The sequence below is a fragment of the Labrus mixtus genome, chromosome 13 (assembly GCF_963584025.1).
Source record: "Labrus mixtus chromosome 13, fLabMix1.1, whole genome shotgun sequence".
In the NCBI taxonomy this organism is placed as follows: Eukaryota; Metazoa; Chordata; class Actinopteri; order Labriformes; family Labridae; genus Labrus; species Labrus mixtus.
Genome location: NC_083624.1, coordinates 9,093,078 through 9,121,046, shown reverse-complemented (window position 1 = coordinate 9,121,046; position 27,969 = coordinate 9,093,078). Strand labels below are relative to the sequence as shown.

The 27,969-nt window shown below is 42.0% G+C and overlaps 1 protein-coding gene across 2 annotated transcripts; it reads left to right on the top strand.

The window, feature by feature from the left end:
* The first annotated feature begins 327 nt into the window (after positions 1 to 327).
* parp4 (poly (ADP-ribose) polymerase family, member 4) lies at positions 328 to 27,077 on the top strand. Of its 2 annotated transcripts, XM_061053567.1 has the most exons (37): positions 329 to 431; positions 984 to 1,112; positions 1,441 to 1,663; positions 3,297 to 3,426; positions 4,336 to 4,414; positions 4,507 to 4,611; positions 5,014 to 5,172; positions 5,871 to 6,013; positions 6,291 to 6,453; positions 6,983 to 7,134; positions 7,324 to 7,455; positions 7,829 to 7,927; positions 8,057 to 8,240; positions 9,292 to 9,433; positions 9,522 to 9,664; positions 9,822 to 9,953; positions 10,592 to 10,678; positions 10,854 to 11,018; positions 11,256 to 11,302; positions 12,045 to 12,126; positions 13,832 to 13,969; positions 14,057 to 14,246; positions 15,000 to 15,070; positions 15,472 to 15,659; positions 15,898 to 15,997; positions 16,513 to 16,683; positions 17,053 to 17,133; positions 17,423 to 17,503; positions 17,603 to 17,698; positions 18,559 to 18,744; positions 18,838 to 19,014; positions 20,452 to 21,016; positions 21,152 to 21,851; positions 22,101 to 22,167; positions 22,458 to 22,560; positions 23,848 to 23,980; positions 25,435 to 27,077. In XM_061053567.1, exons 2-37 carry the CDS (start codon positions 987 to 989, stop codon positions 25,640 to 25,642), a joined length of 5,748 nt encoding a protein of 1,915 aa, XP_060909550.1. In that variant the 5' UTR covers positions 329 to 431; positions 984 to 986; the 3' UTR covers positions 25,643 to 27,077. The 2 variants fall into 2 exon arrangements, with proteins under 2 accessions (XP_060909549.1, XP_060909550.1); XM_061053566.1 differs by having other exon boundaries at positions 328 to 431; positions 20,452 to 21,851.
* The last annotated feature ends 892 nt before the right edge of the window (positions 27,078 to 27,969 follow it).

Genomic DNA, 27,969 nt, shown 5'->3' with positions numbered 1-27,969 from the left:
ATAGCCTATATAAAGACAATGTGCATTAAAGGAACACAAAACCCCAGTAAAAGAAAAGACAGAAAGATTAGGGAGAGGAAAAACAAACAAACAAACAAACAAACAAACAAAACAAAGGAACTGTAGGCACTATCAAAAGGGAAGATAAAGAGTATGGTGTGACAGCAGGCAGCTGAATCCTTTCTTTAATGTCATTCTGAAAGAGAGATGTCATAGGCTATTAATGAAAGTTTTGTAGGGCGGCTGCATTTTACTTCTTAAATCACAGCCTTTATTTTGAAGACTCACCGGAAAGAGACAATGATTCTGCTGTTAGCTTGACGCTACACTGTGTCATATCTGCATTATGAAGCAGTTCCTCTAACAACGCGTGTCGTCGTCTTCTTCTTTTCGACAACAACCAGAGCTTTTGCATGGATACCTGAATTAAAGTAAACCTCAATAATTCCTCTTTTTAACCAGACTTTGGACGACGACAGATCGTACCTAGATAGCGACTTACTTAGCTGTTACTTTTGTTTTAGAAAGCTGTTTTTATGCTTAACCTGCACTGTCAGTGTGAATTTGGTTCTTGTTTTTTAGTCTAATTTGTGGGATGCAACCTACTCAGTACTGTTTTATCGTCATTATTTGGGACAAAACAACAACCTCATAAAACAGTTCTGACAGTTGACGTGACGTAGCTACGTAACGGGACATTAACGCAGTTTCCAATGCAGGCCGATGTGATTAAAATCTGTATTTACAGGCCGTGGATTTAACTTGAATTCAACTGACACACCTAAACCTGCACAGTTTGGAGGTTTGTTTCCGTATTTGTTTCCCAGCAGTGGGTGTGTCCGTTCAATCGTAAATGTCTTACATTGCGTAACATGGGCTCTACTGTAAACCTGATATGCCAGTCGTGAAAAATAAAAGTATTTAAAAGCCATCAGTTGCTTCACGAATTGAATCAGTGTTTGGGGTGTGTCGTCTCTCTGCAGGATATGGCTGTGTTTGAGAACTGCTCTGTGCTCCTGGACCTGAAAAATTTGCCTTTCAAGGAGAAGAAGAAGCTGAAGGAGGCTTTAACTGACAATGGAGGCAACCTTTCCTTTGTGGTCAATAAACAGGTCAGAGAATTTGATCATTTTTCTCTTGAAGTAGGTGGCCGAGGAGCCCGAGCTACAAATGCTCGATCTCCTTTAGTTTTCAAGTTTGAGGTGTGACCAGTTAGGCGGTTCCTGCCTGAGGATCTGAGGCTGCGCACTGGCTGGTAAGGGGACAACAGTTCAGAAATATATTCTAGGGCCAGACTGGGAAGTGCTTTAAAAGTAAGAAGTAAAGCCTTAAGAGAATTGCTCTCCATTCTGTGTTATTTTCTATCTCCAGCACTTCTGCCCTTTAAAATGTTCATACAAAACTCCACTGTCTTTCTGATTTCTCCTGCGTGTCCCACAGTGCTCTCTGATAGTGGCCAGTGATGTGTCCAACCTGAGCACCAACAGACTGCGTAATATTCAGAAGTACCAAACACCTGTGGTGGGGTTGGATTATGTGTACAGCTGTGTGGAGAGAGGTGTGCTTCTTCCTGTGGACGAATACAAGCTGGATACTTCCCCTCCGCTTGCTTCTTCACCTCCTGTCCTTCTCTCCTCAGCAGGGAAAAGTTCACTCTCAAAAGGTACAGCCTCCATAGGCGGGGGTTCTGAAAGTTTCTACTGTTGTCACTTCTTTTTTCATGTGGACAAGACTCCTGTATTACCCTGTGTCAGGTTCACATGTAGTGAAAAAAACAACAACATATGTTTATATGTAATGTTTGCATTTAAAAAAGCAGCTTGATCAGGATTTACATTGTGGAACTTATTATATCAATATAGGAAGAGCCTTGGGGGAGATTTTAAGGATCTACTGTGTGTGAAATATGAAATCGAAAAACAAGTGTAAAACAGACATCGTCATATTGTCAAAGTTTACGCTGGTAAACATATCTTCCTGATCGAGAAGTCTTAGTTGCCTTTAAAGGAGCGATATATAAGATACGATATCTCCCGACTGATGATCAGACATTAAGGAAACATGCTCTGGTGCTGGCTTCAACAATGACAACAATGCAGCAGCCAGTATGTCCTCCTTCTAACTTTAGATTCTGGTCCTGAATGCTCTGGATTTGTTTGGACCAGAGAAGGTAGGCGGTTTTAAGGCACCCCCCCACACACACACACGGCCGTTTTGGACACCCCTCGGTTTGCCAGATATGAGAGCAGTTATCAGGTCAAACCAACAGGTGTTGCAGCGATGGAAGCGGGCAAGAGAACTGCTTCAGATAGAAGTGATTGTACCCGACCTAAAAAGCCTCTGCATGTTTCTCTGGGGAGGAGAAGGCGGGGGGAAACGGCCGTCCAATGTTTTGAATTTGGACTGCAGTGCCCAATTTAAACGCTAGGTGTCAGAGTTACTTCAAAGTCTTAAAAAAACACAATTGTGATTGAACTACAAACTCTTCAGATGAAATTTAAAGAGTAAAGATTTGATCGAATGTATTTCAAACTTCTGTATCTTTGGGAGTAAAATAAGAATCGGCTTGTTGAAGTGTGTACCTCTAACTTGTGGTATGAGGAGTTATTGCAGCAGTAAACTGAAGGATCATGCCGATGATAAAAAGGCCACAGCTCTCCAAACACGACATTTGACTCTTTTTAAATACACACTGCTTATTTTTTCTGGAACAAACTTTTGAATTATTGTATGAAAAGTCGTGTTTACTTCAGATGTGCAGACTGTTAAATGTGTTTTTTTGTCGATGTGGGATTGTAAAATCATTCTCTCTGTGTGCATTATCTCAGCCAGTAATAGATGATAGCCATGCTAAATTGCATCAGCCTTCCCAGCATTGTCTGAATGGTGACTCAGGATTCTTCCCGTACTTTGCCTGTAATTGCACATACTGTAACACAGATACACAGTTCTTGTATTGTAGTCACTAGTTCCACAGTCCTCCCATGATTGATTTAACACTGATAAATGGAGTGTTTAAAGTACACTTAAGACGGTCAGCAGGTTGAACTACATAGTGTTCAGGTCTGAGGATGGGTGTGTTTGTTCACTGGGTGTGTATTACTGTTTCACATTTCAACCATGCAGCAGTGTTGTGTAATACAAGCTTTCTATAGTGTATATCAACTTGCTTACTCGGCTTGTGTCAGTCAGGTTTAAATGCACACCAGTTGAAGTGCTTTTACAGTACTGCATTACATGAATGTTAAAGTCGGGTGGGTCTCTTATGTCTTCATGTGTTGTCTTGTGCTTTGCAGTGCCCAAAGGCCCGTTGAGCAAAGCACCCGCTGAGCCGTACAAAGGCCCCTCAAAGCCAGTGGAATCTATCAGGCTGACTCAGAAGGCAGAGACTCTGGAGGGAAGCAGAAAAGTCCTGGGAAAGTTCAGGTGTGGAAAGCGATCATCTCAGTGTTAGCATTGAAATGCTTAGCTATATTAACAAAGAGGGTAAGTTATGAAGAGAGAGAGATAGATTACAGCTGCAAAGGGAGCAGCTCTTGCACACTCCCTGGTAGGGCAGTCTTTGTCAGGTTAAAGGCAGGGTTGGTCATTTTCTCCAGATGTTGGTTGAAATTAGCAAAGTTAAGCCTTTTTTTTTTTACATATGCACTCCGGATAATATCTAGATATTTACAGGAGAACTTCTCCGGAGATTCTCCTGACCTAGTCGTTCACATATGCTCCTCACAGCGGGGGACTATCCCTGTCAGAGGGGAGAGGGCTCGGGGGATTTCCCGAGGTAAGAAGTGACATAAATAAACAACGTGGAAGTAGCGGCCATAGCAACAGAGTCCGCTACACGACGTTATAATAAGAATATTTGCCTTTATATCAATGCTATGTGTAATCCAATGGAATGACAACATCCACAAAAGAGAGGAGAACAACATACTGACGAACAGAAAACATAATGCAGCCGTTTAATTACGTGCACGGAGATCGTAGTGGTCGCTGGTAGCCAAATCTCCGGAGTTTTTCAGGAGATTTCCGTATGTGTGAAAAGGATTTTACAGTGGCAAGAAAAAATGTCCAAAATGTCAGCCATCTGCTGAAACTGCACCAGGCTTGAAAAGTGGGATAGATGGGATAAGATGCAGGAAAAAGGATAGGGATAAACGGTAGCATTCTAGTTGCTAAAAAGAGGGAAATATAGCGGCATCAAATAATTTGATAACCATTAGAAATCTGAGATTTTATTTTTAGATGGTATTACATAACCCTCCAGGTTCAGCCCATAGTAAAAACATTACGCCCTCGTATTTCCAAATGACGTGTACAATGTGTTCAATTTTACAGAAACTACACTGAAACTGACTCTGATCTTCCAACCTTTCCTGATAACTTTCAAGTGGCCAAGTATTCAATCTTTGAGAAGGTAAAGCTGCAGTTTGTACGAAGCTTTTCTACTTCTGCCTTTATAGTTGTAACTTGCATCACTATTATTTTAAACCATACATGTCCCTCTAGGTAAATAGCAACACTTGGTGTGTGCTGGAGCTGCAGAGCTTCAAAGGAGACAAAGGATGGCAGTATCGAGTGGTCCGATACCGGAAAGACGACATACTGTCCAAGGTATGAAGCGTTGTGTAAATTACTGCTTGTCAGCATGTGGGGTCACGGCTTACCGGATTTACTATAGAAATGAGTTTGACTTTTGTGTATTCCATGCTCTTGATCTCATTTGAGCTGACTGTGTTTTGCTTGTCCAGTTTAATTAAGCTGGAAATTGTTGAGGATTTTGCTGTGTACCTGTAATGTCACTCATGATTCTGCCTTCAGGTTTTAATTAACTTTCCTCTGCTAGCTTCTGAATCTTGCATATTAAAGGACTAAGTAGTGAAGAGCTGTCAATTTGTCCCAGAGGAATATTTAGTTAAAGTTTTGAAATCAAGTCAAGACGTGAGTGAAAGAATAACACGATGCACACTGGAATATACTGTATATATACATCTACACCTGTGTTTGTGCCAACAGAAGGCGGCGGTGATGGACATGCAGGTGTTTCTGTCCACATCAGAAGAAGCTCTGGAGGTGTACAAAGACCTGAGGGAGAACCTGCAGAAAACTGGCCTGCAGCTCAGGAGCAACTTTCTTCCACAGGTCCAGACCCTGGGCTCTGACCCCCTCCAGCAGGTCTGGCACACTCATTACACTTATTACTGATATGGGGCTGAATACAATAAATGTTTATATATATCTCTACAGATCTATCATAGATCTAAGAATGACATTGGCAGATATATTGTTTTCTGATTTTTTTTTCTCCCCAGTATCGATATAAGCTCAAAAAATTCCATATCGGTCGCTCCCTACTTATTACAACTGATTGCCTGCACTGTGTTAGAATGGCTGTATAACTTGTTTGATCAAATAATTAAATAATTTCTGTCCCTTTTTAAAAAAAACACAAAAAAAAAACTATTGTCCAACACCCATGTGGTTTTCAAGAAGACTTCCTGGTTGGATAACTGATGCCAAGTCAATAGATTCAGATATTGTTCTGTCAATGGGTTGCATGAGTACAGTTTGTTAAAGATGTATAATCATATATTACAAACATTATCAAGACCATACATTAGTAAAAACAGTTTCCCAACATTTGTATCAAATGTTAAATGAACAAATTCAAGTGTGCATGAATGTGTATTAAAGACACTCATGTATGCAAGGTTGAAAGTCTATTCTGCACTGATTCTATAACCTGACATGACAAAGTAGTTTCCTGTCCTCATCAACAGTATCTCAGTCACAGTGTGTTACATAAACCAAAATGTGATATTTGAATTCACTGCTGCAGAATCTAATGAGCTTGTACTTTGTTTGAATGACAGCTGCTGCTGGAGGAGAAGCTGCACACAGGAAGCTTATCAAAAGAAGTGGGCGGGTTTGTGGAGCTGCTGTGGACTGAGGCCCTGGGCTGCCTCAGGAACATCCTCAGAGTTTCCATCGACAAGCTCAGCCTCAACGATGTGAGGTTCTCAAAGTGGATTAATCTGTAATGTCTCTGTCTGTCTGCTGCTGCTGCTGCTGTGGTTTCATTTACTTTGGAACAAAAACTTTATTTTCATAGATGTCTGTGTGTGTGTGTGTGTGTGTGTGTGTGTGTGTGTGTGTGTGTGTGTGTGTGTGTGTGTGTGTGTGTGTGTGTGTGTGTGTGTGTGTGTGTGTGTGTGTGTGTGTGTGTGTGTGTGTGTGTGTGTGTGTGTGTGTGTGTGTGTGTGTGTGTGTGTGTGTGTGTGTGTGTAGGTGAGCAGGGTGGAGGGCTTGTTGCTCCAGGCTCAGAGGAAGCTGAAGGAGAAAAATGAAAATGAAGTGGCGTCTCTCATGGAAGAAGTTTACACCTTGCTGCCACACAAAGAACCTCCCTTACCTCCCACTGCAAAGCTGATCTCTCAGAAACTGGACCTCTGTCAGGTAACACAGAACATACACACGTGCACAAACATGAACGGTATGCATGACATAAAGAACGCAAAAAGCTGCAAGCTGTGTCCTAAATTCACTCAAAACACTTATGGATAATCTGTGTAGGTTTGAGTGTGTGATGTGTTCACACAGATCTAAGTTTTCCTTATGCATACAGCTTTAAAAACTTTTGAATGCATCAAAAAAACTAAACAAATTATGACCTGAAAAGAAAAGTTTAAAGGTTTATGTTTGGGCTTTTTATGCCTTTATTTAGAGATAGGACAGTGGATAGAGTCAGAAATCCTAAAGAGAGAGTGGGCAATGACATGCGCGAAAGGATCCACAGGTTGGATTTGAACCCAGGCTGTCCGCTTTGGAGGACTATCCTCTGTACACGGCACGCGCACTAACCACTTGGCATCCCCGAGAAGAATCTTGCAATGTCCAGTTGTGATGGTTCTCTGGCTGTGTTTTTCCACAGTCATCGTTTTATTGACATGCATCTAAAAAATTTTAAAATTATTTTATTGTCAAGGTAATCCGGGATGTGCTGAATGTGAGTGAGATGACTCTGAGCAGCCCCATGTCTTCCTCTCTGGGGAAGTACCGAGCTCTGAGGTGCAGCATTGAGACCGTGTCCCCCGGCAGCTCCGAGTTTCAGGCTGTGACCGCCCCGCTTCAGGGCAGGTAGGGTGCCATCTAAAACTCTTCTATGTCTGATGTATAACGTAATTATGTGGGTCAGCTGCCTCAAAGTGTCTCACATGGCACTAAAATAACCCTGCTGAAGATTTATTTCCCTTTTAATATATTTATTATATCGATGTGTGTGGTATCTAATATCTAACAGCCCGTCTTTCCATCTTTGCTGTGCAGCAAAGTGCAGATCCATCAGGTGTTTCGTGTCAGCAGAGGGGTGGAGCTCCAAATGTTTAAGAGTGAGCTGGGGAACATAAAGCCCCTCCTCCATTCCTCCAGCCCCAGCAACTTTGTAGGAGTCCTTTCTCGGTAAGATCACACCCGTAAACACGCAATTACACACACATCCATCCTTATAATATCTGTATATTTGACATACTGCATGGAAACTTTTTTGTGTAAAATGTGGCATATGTCTTTCTTTAAAACACATAGGATAATAATACGTTTCTAAACAATTTCAACTAATCACACATCCTGGGATTTAGTGAATCTGAAGTGACATGGTATTAGTGGAATCATTCCAGGTGTTCTCACTCAGACACACAGTTTTTGAGGTACTCTAGATCTTCCTTTTTACAATTTTTTAAAGTCAGACTGTCTGCAATCAAAATTAAATCTGACTTTGACTTCAGTATCGTATCTGAGGTTTCTCTCTCTCTCTCTCGCTCTCTGTCTTTAGTGGTCTGTTGCTGCCTCGTGTGGGAGTGGAGCATCATGGGATTGAGAGAACTGACATTGGTAACCTGGGCAGTGGAATCTACTTTAGTGATGTCATGAGGTTAGTAGTACATCTGTTGTGACATCATGATACAATAATCTCCTTTAGTCTTAAAAATCAGAGTAAGCCAAGAACAGTTTGAACTACAATAACATCTCAAGGAGCCGTTACCTTTTTGTCCATCCACAGCACCAGTTTGAAATACTCAAAGCCCAGTGCGACGGACGGCTCCCGGCTGCTGCTGGTGAGCGATGTGGCTTTGGGAAAGTGCCAGGACTTTTACAAGAGAGATCACACAATGACCGAGGCTCCAGAGGGACACGACAGTGTGCGCGGTGTTCGCTGTACGCGCTCCAATCGTTCTGAGTTTCAGGTACAAAATGAATGTTTTACCTTACTTAAATACAATATATATGTGGTGAAACTGAAACTGAAGTAGAGCATAGATCGGGCCCAAAAAATCCAGCCTGAACCAACTCGAGCCTTTGCATGTTCTCTCCGGGCTCAGACCAGCCTGTTTCATTAACTGAATTTATGGGCCAGACCCCGACTTAAACATCGAGTCATTGTTATGATGTGTCTAACAATAATTTGAGTAGATTATATTGATTCACTTCGACGTTTTCCTTTTCTGTTCGGACCACTTTCCATGTTGTAAAAATCAAGAGTTTACTTTTTATCAAAGAACCAGGATAAAAGTTGTAGCCTTCTGTAGATCTGTAATTCAAGTTTAGTGAAATCTCAAAAGCTGACTTTTTTAAAAAAGTTTTTATTTTTGGGTCATTTTTTGTGCCTCATTAGAGAGGACAGCTGAAGAGAAACGTGAGTGTGGGGGATTACGTGCAGCAAAGGGCCGAAGTCAGATTCAAATCCCTCAACTGCTGCGATGAGGACTATAGCCTCTGGACATGGGGCGCGCAATATAATCGCTGGGCTAGCCGGCACCACCAGTTATCATTTCTTCAGAGCTATTTCTCTTCCTGATTTCTGACTCTATCCACTGTCCAATGAAAGCTTAAAACAGAAAGAAGGAGATGTCAGACGGGTAGGAATAGATGTTGATAATTTAAGCTTTATGAGAGGTAAAACTGACACCAAATTGCTGTGAATAAAAACACAAAAATACACAATTTTAAGGGCATTTCATATTCATCAGTGAATCTGATATTTATTGGATTGCAGTAATCACAGAATCGTTGTATCACATTAATGATCTTTATTGTTGGCCACCTATTGCATATCCCATCATGATTTACCCTGCAATGTCAGCCCTACTTCTCATGTTAAGTGTCATCTAAAAGCACCAAATATTGTTCCTGAAATCTCATTTTATGTGGAGACACTCCCTCGTATCACTCAACACTTACCCATCTGTACCCCGGCCTGTGTGCTCTCTAACGTGTATCATCTCACCCGTGTTGCAGGATGATGAGTACGTGGTGTACAGTCCTGATCAGGTGAAACTGAAGTATGTGGTTCAGTTCAGCATCGAGGGAGACCAACTGAAGGAGTTCAGTCCTGTCGTCAACACCTCGGCTGAGCTCTTGATGTCCTCCACTAAGCAAGGTGAGCGCCACACACCTGCAGAATGCTTTAAAGTATTGTTCCTGTAAGGGTTCATGTAAACATGTGTTGTTGTGTTGTTTGTGTTCAGAGCTTGGTTCAGAGTTTGAAGGGGTTGAAAGTGTTAAAAACCCGTTGGAGGATGTGACGGCTGGCCTGTTGGACAGCTCTGGTCAGCAGCTCCCTCTGCAGGCCGTCCATGTGAAGTGCAAGCTGATGGATCTGCTCTCTCAGGTTCCAAAAAAAAACAGCCTTTACTTTGTTTTTTCCAGTGACTTGTCAGTTGATTTGATTGAGATTACAGGATGTAAATCTTTTACAAACTGCTGGTGTTCACTGGATTATAACTCTCTGACCTTAACACCTTTCCCCTCCTCTGTCTTTTTTTCAGGTCATCATTTTCCAGAAATACACCAATCTGAGCTCCGTGCCCATTGAGGCAAAGTACGTCTTCCCGTTGGATGATTCTGCAGCAGTATGTGGATTTGAAGCCTTCATCAATGGAAAACATGTGATCGGAAAGGTAGCTGCGCTGTTATTTACACACATTTCTTTGTGTATAGTTTTGTCTTGTTTCTTTGTTATGTATTATTATTTGTATATTTGAGCTTTATTCTAAGCAGTTTGTTAAGATTTAATTTCAAAGCTCCCTTCCATAAACACTAATTCAGCGGTGGCTTAGGGGCAGCTGTGGCTCAGTAAGTAGAGTCGGTCGTTTCTCAACTTGAAGGTCGGAGGTTCGATCCCCAGCTCCTGCAGCCACATGTCTGATGTGTCCATGTGCAAGACACTTAACCCCAAGTTGCTCCTGCTCCCCTGTCGGCGGCATATGAATGTGTATGAATGGGATTAGTTACTTCTGATGGACTCTTTACATAACAGACTCTGCCATCAGTGTGTGAATGTGTAGGTGTGTAAAACGATTTGAGTAGTCAGAAGACTAGAGAAGCGCTATACAAGCTCAAGTCCTTCTGCTTTTCTTCTTTGACCACAGTGTGAGCTGGTATTAACTGGCCTCTCTTTTCCCATTGAATGCTCAGTGATGAGATTTATTTTTAATATGTCATTTTTACCCTTTCATGTATTTAAAGGAGCAAACTTCTTCCACCATACATCCAAAACCATTTCAACTCTGTATTATGTGTTTGTTTTGGATCTCAGGTCAAGGAGAAGGAGAAGGCTCGCAAGGAGTACAAGCAGGCTATTGAAAAAGGCCATGGAGCGTACCTCATGGACCAGGACGCCCCCGTATGTCCCACTTCTGCTCTCAGACTAACACATCATAAAATGCAGAGGAGGTTATCCGGCCTTATTCCTGATATGTCTTTGGAGTGGGAAGCCATAGATGAATGAACGTTAGTTTGAATTACTGCTTCTCTTCATGTGCTGGAAGTAATGTATTTTTTTTTTTCACTCGTTGCAGGATGTGTTCACCATCAGTGTGGGAAATCTGCCACCTGGTGCAACCGTCCTCATTAAAGTTACCTTTGTGTCCGAGCTGATAATCAAGGACGGCAGTATTCTCTTCAGTCTGCCTGGCAGTGTGGCTCCGTGGCAGGAGAGTGCAGCACTCAACCAGACGACACAGGTAAGGAGAACCTGCAAAAAAGGCCCTGTGTCCACCTAGATTTTTTTCCCGGGCAGAAAAGCGCTGGCTGTGTGCTCAGGAGCTCTTGTATGAAGAAGGAAACACACAACTTGTGCACAATAGCAGGCTCTCAGAGTGGATCTGACACAACAGAACTTTTCTCTTAATGCCTGATGGCCGAGCATTGAGGGTGAAAAAATTGAAATGCCTTCATCTTTATTCATTATCTCTCAACAGGTCACTGTGGAGAAGGTCTGTGTGACTGACGATGCAGCAAATAAGAGGTGAGTTATTATTCTACTTTAAGGCGATGTTTATAACCTCATTAGATTTTTCATATCTGAGTGCATCTTTTAAACTGGGGCTTGTGCTTCTTAAGGAAGATCTTTGAACCTTTCCTAAAAGCTGGTCAAACAAACAATAACACAGCAGGTCGAGGTGAATTCTCCGCAGAATATCCTGCTGCGTTCTCACATTAGATCCCTCAGACTTGCAGCGGAGATACCAGGGGTCTGGCAGGGGAAACTCTGGGCTGTTTGCGTTTAAAACACAGTTCCTCCTGCAAATATCAGGAGTTTTTCAAGAGTTTTCTGCAGGTGTGAAATGCCTAACAGACTCACTGTGGCCCACTGTGTTTGATGCTGATTTACAGAGCCAGGGTTGTGTACTAACAGGGATTTTTGCTCTCACTCAGAACAAAGAGCTTGTGGATCAGATTTGTTGAATACTTTAAAGAGTTTTTAGAAGATGCATACTCTCTGATACCAGATACTGCATTTTAGGAGGTTTTGGAGTTGTTGATGATATTAGCATTGGTCATCAGAACAGCTCTCAATAGCTGAGGTATCGGATCTTTTGACCAGTTGATCCCCAAATATTAAAAGAAACAACTATTTTTGTAATCAGTGAATCGTTTGACAGGTAAACTTTTAGAGTGAGATGTTTGTTGTTCTACATGTTGCCTTTGATAAATGTATTTCTTTACTCCATCAAGAAGCTGTGTTGAATGTGTTGTTTTTCCCACAGAGAGTTCACCCTCGACATGTCCATAGAGATGCCAAATGAGATCAAAAAACTAACGTGCCTCACTCACCAAGTCAAGATTAAGGTAATCTAAATGTTTTTAGATTTTAAAATGTATTCTTTGAAGATGCAGACAATGCAACATGGGTTCCAGATATTTTCTCTTTCTCTGTCGGATCCAAGTTAACAAAGTTAAGTTAACCAGGTGGTGATCAGTTGACAGCTCTGCTCCTCTCTTTACCCGAGTGTCCAAAACATACGGCCGCAGATCTGACGAAACAACTACAAAGTTGATCATCTATCTTTGGCCTAGAGTGCTCTGGTTCCAGGTACACTTATGAACATCCCTGTGTTTGAACATGGTGTTTGTAATGGCCAATCCATGACTAGCACAGAAGTCCAACAACAAAACACCACTCAGTTTCAGATCGGGCAGGCCATTCCTCCCAATCACCCCTCCCCAGGTGTCTCATTGTTGGCCACGTGAGCGTTGAAGTCCCCCAGCAGAACTATAGAGTCCCCAGGCGAAACCCCTTCCAGGACCCCACCCAGAGACTCCAATAAGGCTGTGTACTCTGAACTGTCGTTAGGTGCATATGCACATACAACAGTCAGAGCCTTCCTCTCCGCAACCTGAAGTCGCAGAGAGGCGACCCTCTCATTCACCAGGGAAAACTCCAACACAGCGGCGCTCAGCCGGGGGCTAGTGAGTATCCCCACACCCGCCCGGCGCATCTCAACCTGGGCAACTCTAGAAAAGGAAAGAGTCCAGCCCCTCTCCAGGAGTTTGGTTCCAGGACTGGTGCTATGCGTCGAGGTGAGCCCAACTATCTCTAGTTGGTAGTGCCTCCACCTCCCGCACCAGCTCCGGCTCCGGCTCCTTCCCTGCCAGAGAGGTGACGTTCCACGTCCCCACAGCCCGTCTGCGCTGCTGTTGATTAGCAAGCCCAGGCCTTTCCCCTACGCCTGCCACCCGGCTTATCTTGCACCTGCTCCCCATGTCTCTCACTGCGGGTGGTGGGACTACAGGGCGGCGGTTCCGTGTTGTTTTTTCGGGCTTAGCCCGACCGGGCCCCATGGAAGCCCGGCCACCAGACGCTCGCCTTCGAGCTACCCCCGGGTCCGGCTCCATGAGGGTGCCGCGGTTTCCCTCTTCCTGACGAGGTGACTGGCTCCCATGTATTGCGCTTCATATGGGGATTTTTGTACTGCTCTTAGTCTGGACCCTCCCCCGAGACCACTTTGCCTTGGGAGACCCTACCAGGGGCTAAAGCCCCAGACAACACAGCTCCCGGGTTCACCAGGACACACAAACTCCTCCACCACGTTAAGGTGACGGTTCTTGGAGGAGTGGCTGACTTATATTTCTGCAAATGGGGTTGAATTGTCAAGCACTTACATACTTAATAATGTTGACAGGATTAATCGTCCAACATTACAAATTTTTATATTCAAACTTCATCACAGATTATGAGTTTTTTGTTAGATTCAATTATTTCACTGCACTCATCCTACACTTTACACTCACACATTCTTATAAACGGGCTGGATAAGATGACATTTTAACAACATTTAACACAAAAACAAACAGAGAGTGCTGCATTTTGTTGTCTGCTGTTTCTTGTACCAGGTGATAAAACATGTCTTCAGTCATAATGCGACATATTTGTCATTTGGTTTATGATTTCTATATTAAAAGAGGAAGTCATCAAAGCATTGAGTAGTTAGAAAAAAAAAAATTCAAAGCTTGCAAAGTGATTGTGTTTTTGTGTGTGTCTTTGATGCCACAGAGAACAGACTGTAAAGCAGTAGTGAGCGTGCTCCCAGATGAGGTCATGAGTCCAGAGGGTTTCCATCTGCTGGTCACTCTGTCTGAGGTCCACCTGCCCAGGATGTGGGTGGAGAAACACCCTGACAAGGACAGCCAGGTCAGTCCGTCTGTCTTTAAGTCTCTCTCTCTCTCGCTCTGGGATCCTTCTCTGAATCTCTCTAATCTCTCTCTCTCTCTCCTCCAGGCCTGCATGCTGGTTTTCTATCCGGACTTTGACGTTGACTCTTGTTCAGAATCTGATGAGGTTGTCCTGTTGATCGACACGTCTGAGTCTATGAAGGGAGAGTCTCTCCGCATGGCTCAGAAAATAGCCCTCCAGGCCCTTAAACATCTCGACAACAAGCTCAGACTCAATGTCATTTTATTTGGCACAGGTCAGTTTCACCCTTTTACATCTCTGTGTGTACAGTCACGAAACAGTTAAGGTGTAAACTTATCTCACTAAAGGAGAGGAAAATAAAGGTTTGAGAATTTGGACAGACTGCAAGAAATACAGTTTCAAACCTCGGAGGAACTAACAGTTTTTGGTTGAACTCGTCTGTTGTTGAAACACACTGAGTGCAGAGTGTTTCAGCTCTTCTTAATACCACAGAAATAGGCAAAGCATCAAGACATCATTTATTATTTCAGGGTTAGGGTGGCCTGGTCCCTTGTGGCGGACAAGTTTCACTTTATCATCTGACATCCAACAAATCAGGGACAGTTTTTATTTTTAAGTTTTTACAGTTTGTGCACAAGTACGTACAAGTGCATAAGTCGGGGCCCCAGTCCGGCAGCCCCAGTCAAAAAAGTCTGTATTCACCCCTGCTTGTGAACCTAACGAGTGCACACAACTTCCGTAAATTTGATAAAAAAAGTATTTTGCCTTCCTGTTGGAGTGGTGGGGGATTGCGTTGGTAGAGGGGAAACAGGCACTCACTGTGTATAACAGACGAGGGTAACACTGGAACTTTATTTTGAGACATTTCTTCAGGTGATGTCAGCTCTCCTGTAACACAACATTTCCTCTCATTATTAATTAACCCTTGTTGTTGATAACTTAAACCTTTTCTCATCCTGTTCCTATCAAATACAGTTTTATTTTTAAACCCAACTGTCCTGAGTTCCCCTCTTATTATGTCTCTCAGATCACTCAGAAATTTTCTTGACGCCGCAGCCCCTTGTTAAAGCTCGTCCAGAAGCCAGGAGCTTCATCAAGGTGAGTTATCACTGGGGAAAAGTAAGTATTTATATAAGATATTACAGAAACTAATGGTAACAAGACAATCCAGGCTGATTAGATTCTGATGTATTTATGTGGAAGTGTATAATCTTTAGTGTATAGAAATATTCTTCATTGTTTTAACTTATAAAACCTTTTTTTAAAATCAAATAAATGAATTCGGAGAAGGAGAAATTTCAGTTAACAAGTCAGTAGGAATAAAAGGTACTTAAAGTGAATACTATGCAAACCAGAGTTTCATTTATTAATTTAATTCTAAATGTATAAAATGTGTTCTTAGAAATACAAAACAGACAGTTGTTACAAAATTAAACAAATCCAATTAGTCTGAACTACATGGTGTGACTTCAGAGTGTGTCCTGCTCTGCTCCTTTCAGTGCTTCTCTCCAGTAGGGGGCAGCACTGAGCTGTGGCGACCCCTGCGAGCTCTCAGCTTGCTGCCTCCTTCACGCGGCGTCAGGAACCTGCTGCTGCTGTCGGACGGCCACATCCAGAACGCAGAGGTCACCTTGAGGCTGCTCCGAGAAAACGCTCAGCACAGCCGCCTCTTCACTTGTGGCCTCAGGTCTGAGCGGGTCCAGGGGGGTGTCAGGATATTATCTTTGGGTTTTTTTTTTTTTTTTTTTTTTTTAAGTTAAATGTGGTTTTCTTAATCTTCCCAACAAATCTCCGGAAACAATTTAATTTTTCGGTTTATACTGAAGAAAACGGTTTAAACCAGACAGTTTAATTAACAGGTAATAGTTAGCTTGGCTCGGGTTACAAACATTTGTTTTAAGGTATGTATTTCTTTTTCTAATCAGCCCGACAGCCAATCGACACATGCTCAGAGCCCTGGCCCAGGCAGGGGGCGGAGCCTTCGAATTCTTCGACACAAAAACCAAACACAACTGGGCAGAGAAGGTGAGACTGACTACTTTACCAGTAAATCAGAAATAATCACACAGTGTCAACATATCCATACATTATTTTCTCTTGTACAATAATCCACCCCTCCATTATCTATACCGCTCTTCCTGTTCGGGTCATGGGGTCGAGTCCTTACATTCCCTTCCTGGCAAATTTCTGTTGTTTGTAAATTTGTCTTAGCGCTCGTAAAAATGTTTCCCATCTTGTAAACGTGTTTTGCTCTTGGTAAACGGGTTTTGCTTTTTGTAATATTGTTTTCTAAAATGTAAATTCATCCAAGGTTTGTAATTGCACCTGTGATTCACATTTTGTAATTTTGGTTTGCACTTCCCAGCCACCGTAGTTGTCCTCATTTACCCATATTGCACATACACAGCTTCACCCTGGGTTTACCAGACAAGACTCAAGACTTGACACATTTCTTCAGATTCCACTTTAATGTTATTATAATAATATAAAAATCACAAATTCCCTGCTTGCGCTACTTTTCTAATCTTTTTCTTTGGCAGGTGGCGCGTCAGTTGAAGCGTATGGCGTCTCCTGGCTGCAGCTCAGTGTCAGTGAAGTGGCAGCAGTTCAACCCAACAGCGACCTCTCCTGTGCAAGCCCCCAAACAGCTCCAAGCTCTGTTCAATGACAGTCACACACTGGTGTACGGCTTTGTGCGGCACTGCACTCAGGTACCCGGTTAATATATCTGTGATGGTGAACAGCTACGACTGTAACACCTAAAAGTTCTTCTTGAAGATTCAGTCATATTTTTGTGAATCTGTGCATCATTCTGATCATCAATTAAATACTCAAGTAATTAATTATAAATATATAATGTATATGTCAACTCCTGTTTGTTGATTTTTTTTATTGTTCTGTCTATAAAATATCAGAAATAAGTGTTACATGACTTGATATCTTCCAATTTCTTGTTTCCTCTTTCCAATTGGTAATAGCCGATGACATGAGACACATTAAAAGCAGCACATTATCTTATCAAAGGGAGCTGAAGGCAAGCAGATGGTTGACATATTTACAGTGATTGTTATTTCACACAGGCCACACTGCTCGGAAACATAAGCGGTCAGGAGCTTAAAACCATGGTGTCGACCACTGAGCTGCAGAAGACCAAGGGCACAGTAAGAACACTTTCAACAACACCTGTGGAATCAATGTAATGTCAGCTAATGTATCTGTGTGTAAGACCACTTTTTATACCGATGATTGTTGTTTAGATGCACAAAATCAATGAAGTGTGCAATACCATCTGTGTTTCCCTACACCAGAAATGCATTGCACTAAAATACTGTAAAACCATTTTACTCAATACACATCTATTCTAGTCTACCGAGCTGATACTTACACAGGTGAACTGTGAATGCTTTATTGTAAGGTGATGAGGCAGTAAGTGTGACGATGTGTGTTTAGTTTCTTCACAAGCTCGCAGCGAGAGCCGTCATCAGGGATTTTGAAGACGGAAGCCTGGATACCAATGAAGCCGAACATGAGGTCTGTGTGTGTCTGTTTTTTTTTTTTTTTATCATTAGGTGAGACCGAAATTACCTCATGCTCAGTCTTAACTCAGTGAGTTTTTCTTTGCTTTTCTAGGGAAAGAAAGCGGTGTTGAAGGACTTTGTTATCGAAATGAGCAAAGAGTTCTCCATCCTGTCTCAGTTCACCAGCTTTGTGGCCATCGAGGAAAGGGTTTGTGCAAATTTTCATACTGTGTATCTGTACTTTATGCTCTAATACGGGAACGTATTGCATGCACATGAGAAAATAAAAATTCTGAATCAACGAGATAGATGTATTTGTCCTAAGGTGTAATTTTTACACTAAAATATCTAAATTAATTACAAACCAACTTAACATTGTGTACCCACATTACCTCAAATATTTCCAACACTTATCAAAGCCAGAGAAATCCGTAATTTAATAGTTGTGATGGGACGTGTCATCGTGGCAGCCGCCATGACAGACACGACTTGTTTATCGTTGCTATGGAAACACCGGATGTTACATCAAAGACTGCTACATAAGGAAGCGTGAGCTGCTACTGAAAGCTGCCGTTCTGTTGCTGTATGTGCTGCTGAGATAAAAACGTCATGTGAACTATACTCGGATACTTTAGCTCGTCCATAAACATGTTCTCTTCCTCAAGTCGACCCGTTCGTCTTTAGAGTTTGTTTTCATCGGGGTTGAAGGGGCAGAAAGAATCACGACCATGATTCCCCGCCAGCCTCGATGTCATCTTTTGCTATTATTTTGCTTGAGAGCCCCCTGGGGGAGGAATTTACATACTGTGTGTTTAAAAGTTATATTGCATTTTGTTTGTGTGAGTCTACATGAATCCCTGATCAACACAAACTAATGTTTTCATTCAAAAACCAAGATTGGATGACCTGTTTCAAATCTATTTCAGAGTCATTATTTTCTTTTGAACAACATTTATTGTATATTTGTTTCAATGCAATATTTTTACTCTGATCAGATGAGTCTAGAACGGGGCCCTGGATGTGACAGGTTCGTACCAAACAAACAAAAGGTATCTGTCTTTTTTTTAGGACTCCAAACAAGGCGAGGAGGGCGTCACAGACATCCCCAAGCTGATCGCAGAGGAAGATGTGGACTTCCTGCCTTACGTCAGCTGGATTTCTCCTCCGGGCAGTGTAGAGAAATTGGGAGAGGAATGTTCAGAGGAAGAACTTTATTCCGGAGCTATTGCTGACAGTTCTTTTTGGTCTGAAAAAGTGTGTATAGTAATAAGACATAGGAAAAAGAGCACATTTGTTGTGATTCACTCACAACCACTTCAATGAGCTGTGTTTGTTTCTCTGTTGTAGATGTCCTGCGGAGTGGACCTTTTCTCTTCTTTTGAAGAAGATGAAGAAGAAGAAGAAGAAGATGAAGAAGAAGAAGGAGAAGAAGAAGAAGAAGAAGAAGACGACGGATTGTCCATACATGAGATGATGACAGAATGCTTAATGGAAGCGACCGTCTCTCCAGAATATGAACCCACGGTTGGTCCTTTCACACAGCAACAAAAGTGTTTTTTAAGACCTGGCGCTGCTATCATTAATGCATGGACAGGCTGGAAATTGAAGGAAACTTTTCTATGCAAATTAGCTTCACAGATTCCTCATTTGCACCACTTATTTATGTCCACTTATTCCTTGCAGATTACAAATTCATTTTTTTCTGTTAGCACCTTGACCCATTAAATATAAAAACAGTTATAATACAGTCATTTAAAAATCTCCCTTTGCTCTCATACTTCTTGTCTAATTAGAGCAGTGGTCCTCAACTGGTCGAGCGTCATCACCCACCACCAACACAAAATTGTGACCCAAATTTCTTGTGTATTTTTCAGTCAGATTTATTTAATAAAAAACAGCGCACTTTGGACCTCAGATGGTGAAAAACGTGACAGAAAAAAACAAACCGAACGACACAATCTTGTTTTAAGAAGACAACTTTTTTCCAGGCATATCTTCGAGACCCACTGAAAACAGCTCCACGACCCACTTTCGGGTCCTAACCCACCAGTTGAGAACCAGTGAATATTAGAGCACTTGATACAGGTCTCCCAAGGCGACCATTACGATAAAAAACAACATGGAAGTAGTGGTCGTGTGCAGACACTCTATGCACCAGTCACAGGGTATAAACGTCACACCCTCTCCAACTCGCTCGATGTGAATTCTCTGGATAATATTCTGATGCGCTCTCACATCCACTCACTTGGACTTGGCTTGGGCCAGCAGGAAACTCTGGGTGAATTCAGAGTGTAAAATTCAGCTGTTTTGTGTTCACACATGCAGCTCCTCCTGCAAATATCAGGTGTTTTCAGAAAGTTTGAAAGCCCTATGAGGGAGTGGCAGACCAGTCATGATACACATCTCAAAGTAGATTCAGTTATATGTTTGTCGTTTTAGGCCAAAGAGAATATATTGTCCTGGGCCTGAAAGGTTCTGATGGTTCTCCCTTGACAACGCTGTCATTACGCCCCTAGAAATGGCGGCCCGGAGTGGGCAGTGCCGTTTCTTTTCCCCCATGTGGTGGCAGGGCTAACAGTTGGAGAGGGAGGGATTAACATAAAAACAAAACATAAATGAAACATACTGGAGCCTCTCTGAGTGAAACATAAACACAGAGCCAAGAACAACAAACCCAGAGGAAGTCTGACTTCACTCTCTTTTTAGGAAGTCATTACTCCAGAACAAATTTACATAGGATGTTTTTGATTTTTGCTTCACTGATATTCAGAATACAGACTAGGTAACAACCAGGTCAAGTAACATTAACCAACATTTGTGTGATAGAATTTAATTAAAATCAAAAGTTTGTGTTAACTTTAATGAACCCTTAGCTGAAAATGTTTTTTGTTTAGTGGTTGTGTGCAGACAAGGTTTTAAGTCCTGTTTTTGTTTCTTTTCTCTTTGTCTCTTCTTTTGCAGAGTCCTGGTCTTAAAATGGCAAAATGGACGTCTGTAGAAGACAGTGCTGAAGAGATGGAGGTTGGAGGATGGAGGCGAAAGAAAGTGTTTGCCAAGGCTTCTTCTGCCGTCTCCTCTTTTGCGCCTAAGGAATGTCTTGATAGCCTTTCAATGAACGACATTTATTCCATGTCAGCCGAAGATTGTTCCATGTTAGTCCCCCCACCTCGACATCCTTCTTATTTGAGTGGTATTCAGGCCAAAACATATGGTCTTCCACCTCCTCCTCCTCCTCCTCCTGCTCCTGTTTCTGCCTCTGGTTTTGGGGCGTCCTTCTTTGGTCAACCTCCTCTTCCTCCTCCTTCTGGTTTTGGGGCCTACATACCATGTTCGGCTGCTTCTCAACGTTTGTCGTTGGGTCTTCAGGCCGACTCATTAGTTCCTCTTCCAACTCCAAGTTCCACTGGCCTTCCGACCCAATTATTTGGTGGTCCTCTTTGCGGCATTGGTCAAATGGCCCAATCGTTTGTTGGTTCTCCTCCTCCACCTCCCTCTACTTTACACCAGGGCTTTTCATTTGGTGGTCCTCCTCCTCCTGGTCTTCAATCCAACTTACTTGGTTCTTCCTCCATTCCTTTTCAGGCCAGAGCTTTTGGCCAAGGTCCTCCTCCTCTACCTTTACTTAAGAACAAATCATTTGGTGGTCCTCCTCCTCCTGGTCTTCAATCCAACTTACGTGGTTTTTCCTCCATTCCTTTTCAGGCCAGAGCTTTTGGCCAAGGTCCTCCTCCTCTACCTCCCTCCACTTTACTTAAGTACAAATCATTTGGTGGTCCTCTTCCCCCTCCTCCTCCTCCCTCGACTAGACCTCAGGTCAAAGAATGTGGTCGACCTGCTAGTGCTAAACCTCCGATAAGGGATTTAAGTGGCATGGAAATGATTTCTTACTGCGATGACATGGAACGGTCTCTGCCTGAAGAAAGAGCAAAAACATCTTCATCCACAGGCATTCGTGGAGCTGTGATACCCGGGCGGAAAACATTGCGCTCAGGGAGACGCAGCTTTCGACAAAAAATTTCCTGTGGCTTTGATGAGGCACCTCGTGAAACATCGTCACTCTCATTCTCTCTGCATCAAATGGAATCCCAAGATCATCAAGTACAAGTTAAAGATAGCACTCCAGGTCCAGTTGATGAACTAAGGTTTGCTTGCGCTCAAGAACTGCAATCTCGACGCAGTACCAAAGGTAGAAGGAAGGAAGAAGAGCCCACGTCCACGTCCAGTTTTTCGTACCAAAGTGATGTTGCACCGGAGGAAGAACAGCCCATTCCAGAGATTATTCCACAGAGTGAATTATACAGATCATCTAGTCGATCACGATTAATGATGATTCGGCAATTTTCGGTGATAACATCCGCCATGTAAGTCCACACATTGTTTTTTAAACAGTTGTTGCCAAAATGCTCTTCATATTTTAAATGTTTGAGCAAAGCTGAGTCACATGAATGTTAACTGAAGAATGGACTGATATGTAACTACGTATGTTGAAGATATTTGGCACAAGTGAAGATCTCTGTTTGCACTTCTAAATGATTGTGTTTTGAATTTACAACTGCTTTTATTGCTTTTTTGGGATATGAACTTTTGCGTGTCTTTCTGTGACGTTTCAGGAAAGAGGCAGACGATCTCAGAGCCCTCAAACTCAGATTGACAAAGATCTTCCAGCTGCAGCATTCGGTAAGAGAGGAGCACGTTTCATCGCCTGTTGTTGAATGTTGGCGCTAAAAATATCTAACGAAACAAAAATAAAACCAAAAACAAGAATTTGGACTTCATCTTAACTTATCCCACGGCCTTCCGTAATAAAACCTGGTTTTATCTGACGACACATTGAAATGTCAGCTCAGCAAAGAGGTTAATAAACATTAATCCTGTGACTTCGCCAGCTTGTAACGTTGTTGAATGCAGGTTTGGAGTACTTTGCATAGGAAATACAACAAAACACAACTTTTGTCTGTGTGTTGCAGGAAGGCTACTGGGAGATAACCTCAGAACTGGGAGAATTAGTAAACGTGGATGTGGACCAGTTTGCCAACGTGTTCCTGAAAAATAAGGGCATCAACTCTCTAGGTGAGAACCGTCAGAGTCTTTGTTGCACCTTTAGAGTGGAAAGACATTTTTAACATCTCCAGGTGACTGAACAATTAGGCTCCTACATTTAAGACAGATGTATTTACATAATTCCCTTAAAGGAAGAATGTGCAACTTTTTGGGTCCTGAAGATGTCACCCTTGAGCACCAGAATAAACTTCTGTTTGGCCACACCTACACCATACTGATACCTCCGCTCTCCTCCAGCGACACACCTCCAACCCCTCTCCCCTCACATTGGATGAGTCAAGCCCAAGGGGTGGGCAAAATTGTCCTTTGCTCACCTGTGTCCTGCATTGTTGTGATAGCATGCTAATGTTAGTGCTCTTTAGTTAGCTCGTAGCTTCATATTGCACATAAATTGACACAGAATGAGCATGATTTAAAAACTCTTTAGTTGACATCCAAATAATCAGTGAGTATGTTCTTCTCTCTAGTGCTTGACTAAAACAGCTTTTATACACAAGGGGAGGAGCCGGTCGTCCCGTCCAACAACATAGCCAGCGGGACTCGAGCTTCTCACGCATTGTAGACAGTCATGACTCAGAGAGACATTTACACAGGATAGACTGGATTTCTGCTGTATTAATGTGTATAATGTCGCACATTCTTCCTGTAGAATTACAGATCTATGTTTCTTCCTTTTTGTCCACAACTGTAACATAAGCAGTGAGAACAGGTTTCTTTTTTCTGTCCTTGCAAATGCTGCTTCTATCACCCAGTTCATAATACAACATGTGCAATACAGTAACATCTCTTTCCACAAATAATGTTCTTTCGTTGAGTTTTCGCTAAATTCCTGCATGCCAGTTTATGACCCAACAATGACCTACAAACGACCTGACCTACCCGCCCCGCTGTTTTCCTGGAAATTCAGTTTTTCCACATGATTCATATTCAGAATTGGCATGCACTGCTTTGATGTATCCCTGATTTTTTAAAGTAGCATCAGGTAAGATTCAAAAACCCAGACCGCCTGCTTCGAGGACTACAGCCTCTGTAACATGTGGTGTGCAAACTAACCACTTGACCCAAGGCGCCCCCCCTCATAGGATCTTTAACAACTGTTATGTATATCTCACTTTGGATTTTATCTTTACTTCTTTACAATTCCCCTCTGGTGTTTATTTTTATATAAATGTCCTTAATTTATGCAAAGCAATGCTGTGCATATCCTATTTGTTTTTAAAGCTCTATATAAATAAAGTGGACCTTGCGTTGAATGTTAAAATCATGCATGTTTTTGTGTGTGTCTCTGTGCTGAAGGTGTTAAGGCCCGTGTCGACATCCTGCGGCTGGTGATGACTCTCCTGGTTCTGCAGCTGATGAGGGTGGAGAAGCTGGAGGAAGGCAAACTGCTCCGCACCCTCTTCTCCCTGGATGACTCGTCTCAGCCCAGGTCAGTCCAAACCAGCATGAAATGAGTACGTCATGATGTGCAATAGAGAACAAACCATATGACATATTTTTGTAGGCCAACCCGGAGGTAGCATCGCCATGGGGTCTATCGAGAATTCGCCTATGGGATATTTGCATTGGATTTTGGATCATTGCAGAAAATAAGATCTGTGGCAAACGCACGTTTCTGACGCGTAGGCATTTTGTTCAGCAGGATAATCTCCACAGATGAACACCATTTTTATGATATTTGAAGCATTAATGCGGCCGACAGAAGTAAAACGCTAACGTTATGCTACAAGTGAACTACACCACGGTCTGATCATTGTGACGTCACTACCGTTATGCTTCAGACACTAAATTATTTATTAACCTAATATTTGCCTTAACCTAAAGATTAAACCTACAGAAGACATCTCCGACTAGTGAGAGAGTTCCCGGCCTCTGTGTCTGGCGCAATGACGTTTAATGTCCCCGACAACCACTGTAGTCCCATTTAGGCACTTGTTAGCAACCGCTAAAAACTTCAAAATTCACAAGTGGGGGTATTACCTAATGTAGTTTATGTGGTCTAACAAAATGCCAACATCTCTTAAGCTTGTGTTAACCACAGACCTTATTTCAGGCGTCTAACCACAAACACATTCACAATCCCCATTGACTTTTAGACGTTAGACCCCATGGCGCTCAAATGCTAAAAAAGGACTCATTTCTGTGGCGCTCTATAGGTCACTAATTGAAGCAAAGCTGTGTTAGCCATACTTGGGATTCAATTTGAATTTTCCTACTGAGGCTGCAAAAAGTATTTCATGAAATATGATTTAATGGATCTAAAATCCATTATCAAGGCATGCATCTTCAGAAAAGGAACTCAAAAACAGAAAAATACAAGCTTTTATATTTTAACTGTTCTTCTCACGATCAAAGTTGTCTCGTTTACCTCCTTCAGATTCAGATTCACAAACTTTTTTTCTGATAAAGTGCTCTGGATAATTACGTAAACGTTCTTTCACCACTATCGTTGTCAAAATCTTGATACTTTTCGATACTACGTTAAAACAATAATTCTCCTTTCATTGTATTATACAGAGGCTCTAAAAAATGGCAGATCCTCAGTCGTATTTTAAACCCAAAGCTTCCATTGGAAACAGAGATGGCACTATCTGATTTGCAAAAATACTTTGGCAATGTTTCTGTACTGAAATGTTGCCGATGCATTTTTGCAATTTGGACAGTGTGCATGAGTTTTCTTGCAATCATTCTTAATTAAAATCAAGAAACTACCCATCAGTGGTTGCCTAGGACTATTTTTGGTGCCGTGGTACCAAACAAGTATCGATATCATTTGATTTTTACTTGCATTGTGTCAAAGTTCAAAATCCTGCTGTCATGATGATCCCTTCTCGTTACTCATTACTGTACCTCTTTTAATAATGGCTAACTTTTTCCCTCCAGGCCTGAGCGCTGGGAGGAGGTGAAGAAGGCGGTGGACTGGGTTCGCTGGGCTGACCGGCAGTACCCATGCGTCTACAGCCGACTGGAGTTCGGTTTAAGCTGGGAATCCTCTACCCGTCAACTGCTGGGCTATGAAGCCCTCCCTCCCTTCTCCGCCCTCAGTGGTCTGAACCTGCAGAAGACGGCTGTCCCTCTGCTGGTCCAATGAGCAGGCCAACATGATCCAGGTGGAAAGAAGGGACAGAGAGTGAGAGAAATCAAATCATCTTGCTTTTTTTCTGCTGGGGTTAGATTACCTTTTAAGATGTATTTTTCCTAGATATACACCTTTCTTTTTTTTAGGCACTGTGGCTTTAAACTCGCTTGTACTTAAATAACCAGACATAGTCACCTGAACGCTACGGCACCATTTACCATTTTGTCATTTGCAAACCATAATCAAAATGCTTTTAACAGAAGAACCAGACCAAATGAAGAAAACATGCTATACTGTAGTTTGTGATTGTGCTCGTTTAGCATGGAGCTAACATATATTATTAAAGCTACACTACATCAGCTGATACATGATGTAATATCTATCTTTTTTTTGTTATGCAGTAAGTCCTGTTTGTGTAACGCTATGAGCAACAACTCTGCACTAATCATTTTAACGACGTGTGAATGATCAAGCCTTTTGGAGTTAATGAGCTTTAAGTTTTAGTTTTGTTTAAGTTTTTAATATGTACACAAATATGTGAAACTAATGATATTCTACATACAGTAAAAAAACGACAATCAAACCAAATTCAGAAACTGAAAATGTTATAGCCTGAAATAATCATGTTTGAGAAGAAATTGTTTTGATGTATATTTTGATTTTATAGTTTCACCCAAATCCCATCTGTCAACATGGAGGAGGCGGAGCTTATGAGCTATGCTTCGGCCAGTCTGTAGGGGGAGCTCCAATTGTTTTGGCTTCACTTTTTAGGAGCTGTCGTCTCATCCATCCAAAATATTGTGTAAAATATTTGGAACTTACCTTGCCTTAAATATAGAACTGCCTTCCAGCAACTTCAATCACTCGAGGAAATAAGAATGTTGTACACTAAGCATTCGTGATCATCAGGACGAGAGGTTTATCATTTTTGAATATGCAAAATCATTCCTTCACCCAGTTTTGCATAACGGAGAAAGAGGGCTTTGTATGATCTGTTTTATTTTTCCTGGTAGTCAGTGTGGTTTCCATCAATGCATTACAGGAAGAATGTGCAACATGTTGGTGTTGGAGCTGTGTTTGGGTCAGGTTACATGGAAGGGACGGCCTGCTCCTCCCCTCATGTATAAAAGCGGTTTTAGTTTTAGTTTTTGTCCTTCGCGGGAACTCGAGTGGAGCGGTGTTGGAGGTGTGCCGTTGGAGGAGAGCGGAGGCTTCAGAATAGCCGAGGTGTGGCCAAACAGCAGTTTGTTATGGTTTCATGCTGGTTCTCTAGGGCGACATCTACTGGATCAAAAAGTTGCACATTCTTCCTTCAAATGAATGAATTACAATAGTTAATCACAAACAACATATTTGCACTATTTGGTGTAATCTTGTGTGACTTACTCCTTGTTATGATGTTAAATGATTGTTTACATGGGCAGAATTAAAGTCTTTTAAAATGCTACCCTGTTTTATTTTTTTTCATTCTTATATAACAGAGGAATTATTTGCAGAGGAATCTAACACTTTCATGCTTCAGTCTTTATAAGAACATTAACACACCGGTTACATGACTAAGGGCCTGATTTACTAAGATTCTATCTTGCATGTTCACTCCAAAAAATTGCATGTTTGGTCGGTGTGCGATATGCGGGTGATCAACTTAGAAAAATTGTGTGAATGATAGGGATGTAACGATATACTCAACTCAGGATATGATTCAATATGCTGCGTTCACGATACGTTTATCTCATGATTTATTTTACAAAATGAGACTGTAGAGATTCCTTTAGGGGCTGATAACCCGCTTATCGGTGTAGTTTGGCCTTTTAATGTTTTTTTTTCTCTCAACAAGGGGACGTGATTGGAGCTTCTCATTGTGGTGTGGATTAAATGCTGCATCATGTTCGTTGTTCTATTTGTGTAGTTCCCACAACAGGCTGCTGTTATTGTAGTTAGGAGGAGACATAGTGTATTTGGAATGACAGAAAAATAAATGGCATGCATTTCACTTAAATAATCGTTAACGAAGAGAAACACCATGATTCGACTTATATATGTTGTGGCCTGTTTATAGCCAAACAAAACTGAACATTTACAGTAGCCTACACGTCATGTCATGCAGCAACTGACAGAGCACTACTCCTCATGGACATGCCTTATGAAAGCTGTGGCATGGATCCTCAAGGTAAAAGACACATTGTTGTGCCTAGCTAAGAAGAGAAAGGAGCAAAGTGCAGAGATCGGAATGTCTGATGGTATAATAGGGACCAACAAAAACGGCAGCTTAACAAAGTCATGGCGGGCTATCAAGCAAGCCTCAGCTACAGAACTCTCTCAGTGGATGATCTGAAAGA

What these genes read in the sequence shown, in the direction of transcription:
- parp4 (XM_061053566.1), top strand. Translation starts at nt 987, where the DNA reads ATGGCTGTGTTTGAGAACTGCTCTGTGCTCCTGGACCTGAAAAATTTG. An exon ending in TTTGTAGGAGTCCTTTCTCG is followed by an intron (nt 7,456 to 7,828) that starts GTAAGATCACAC and finishes CTCTGTCTTTAG; the next exon opens with TGGTCTGTTGCTGCCTCGTG. An exon ending in GACGATGCAGCAAATAAGAG is followed by an intron (nt 11,303 to 12,044) that starts GTGAGTTATTAT and finishes TTTTTCCCACAG; the next exon opens with AGAGTTCACCCTCGACATGT.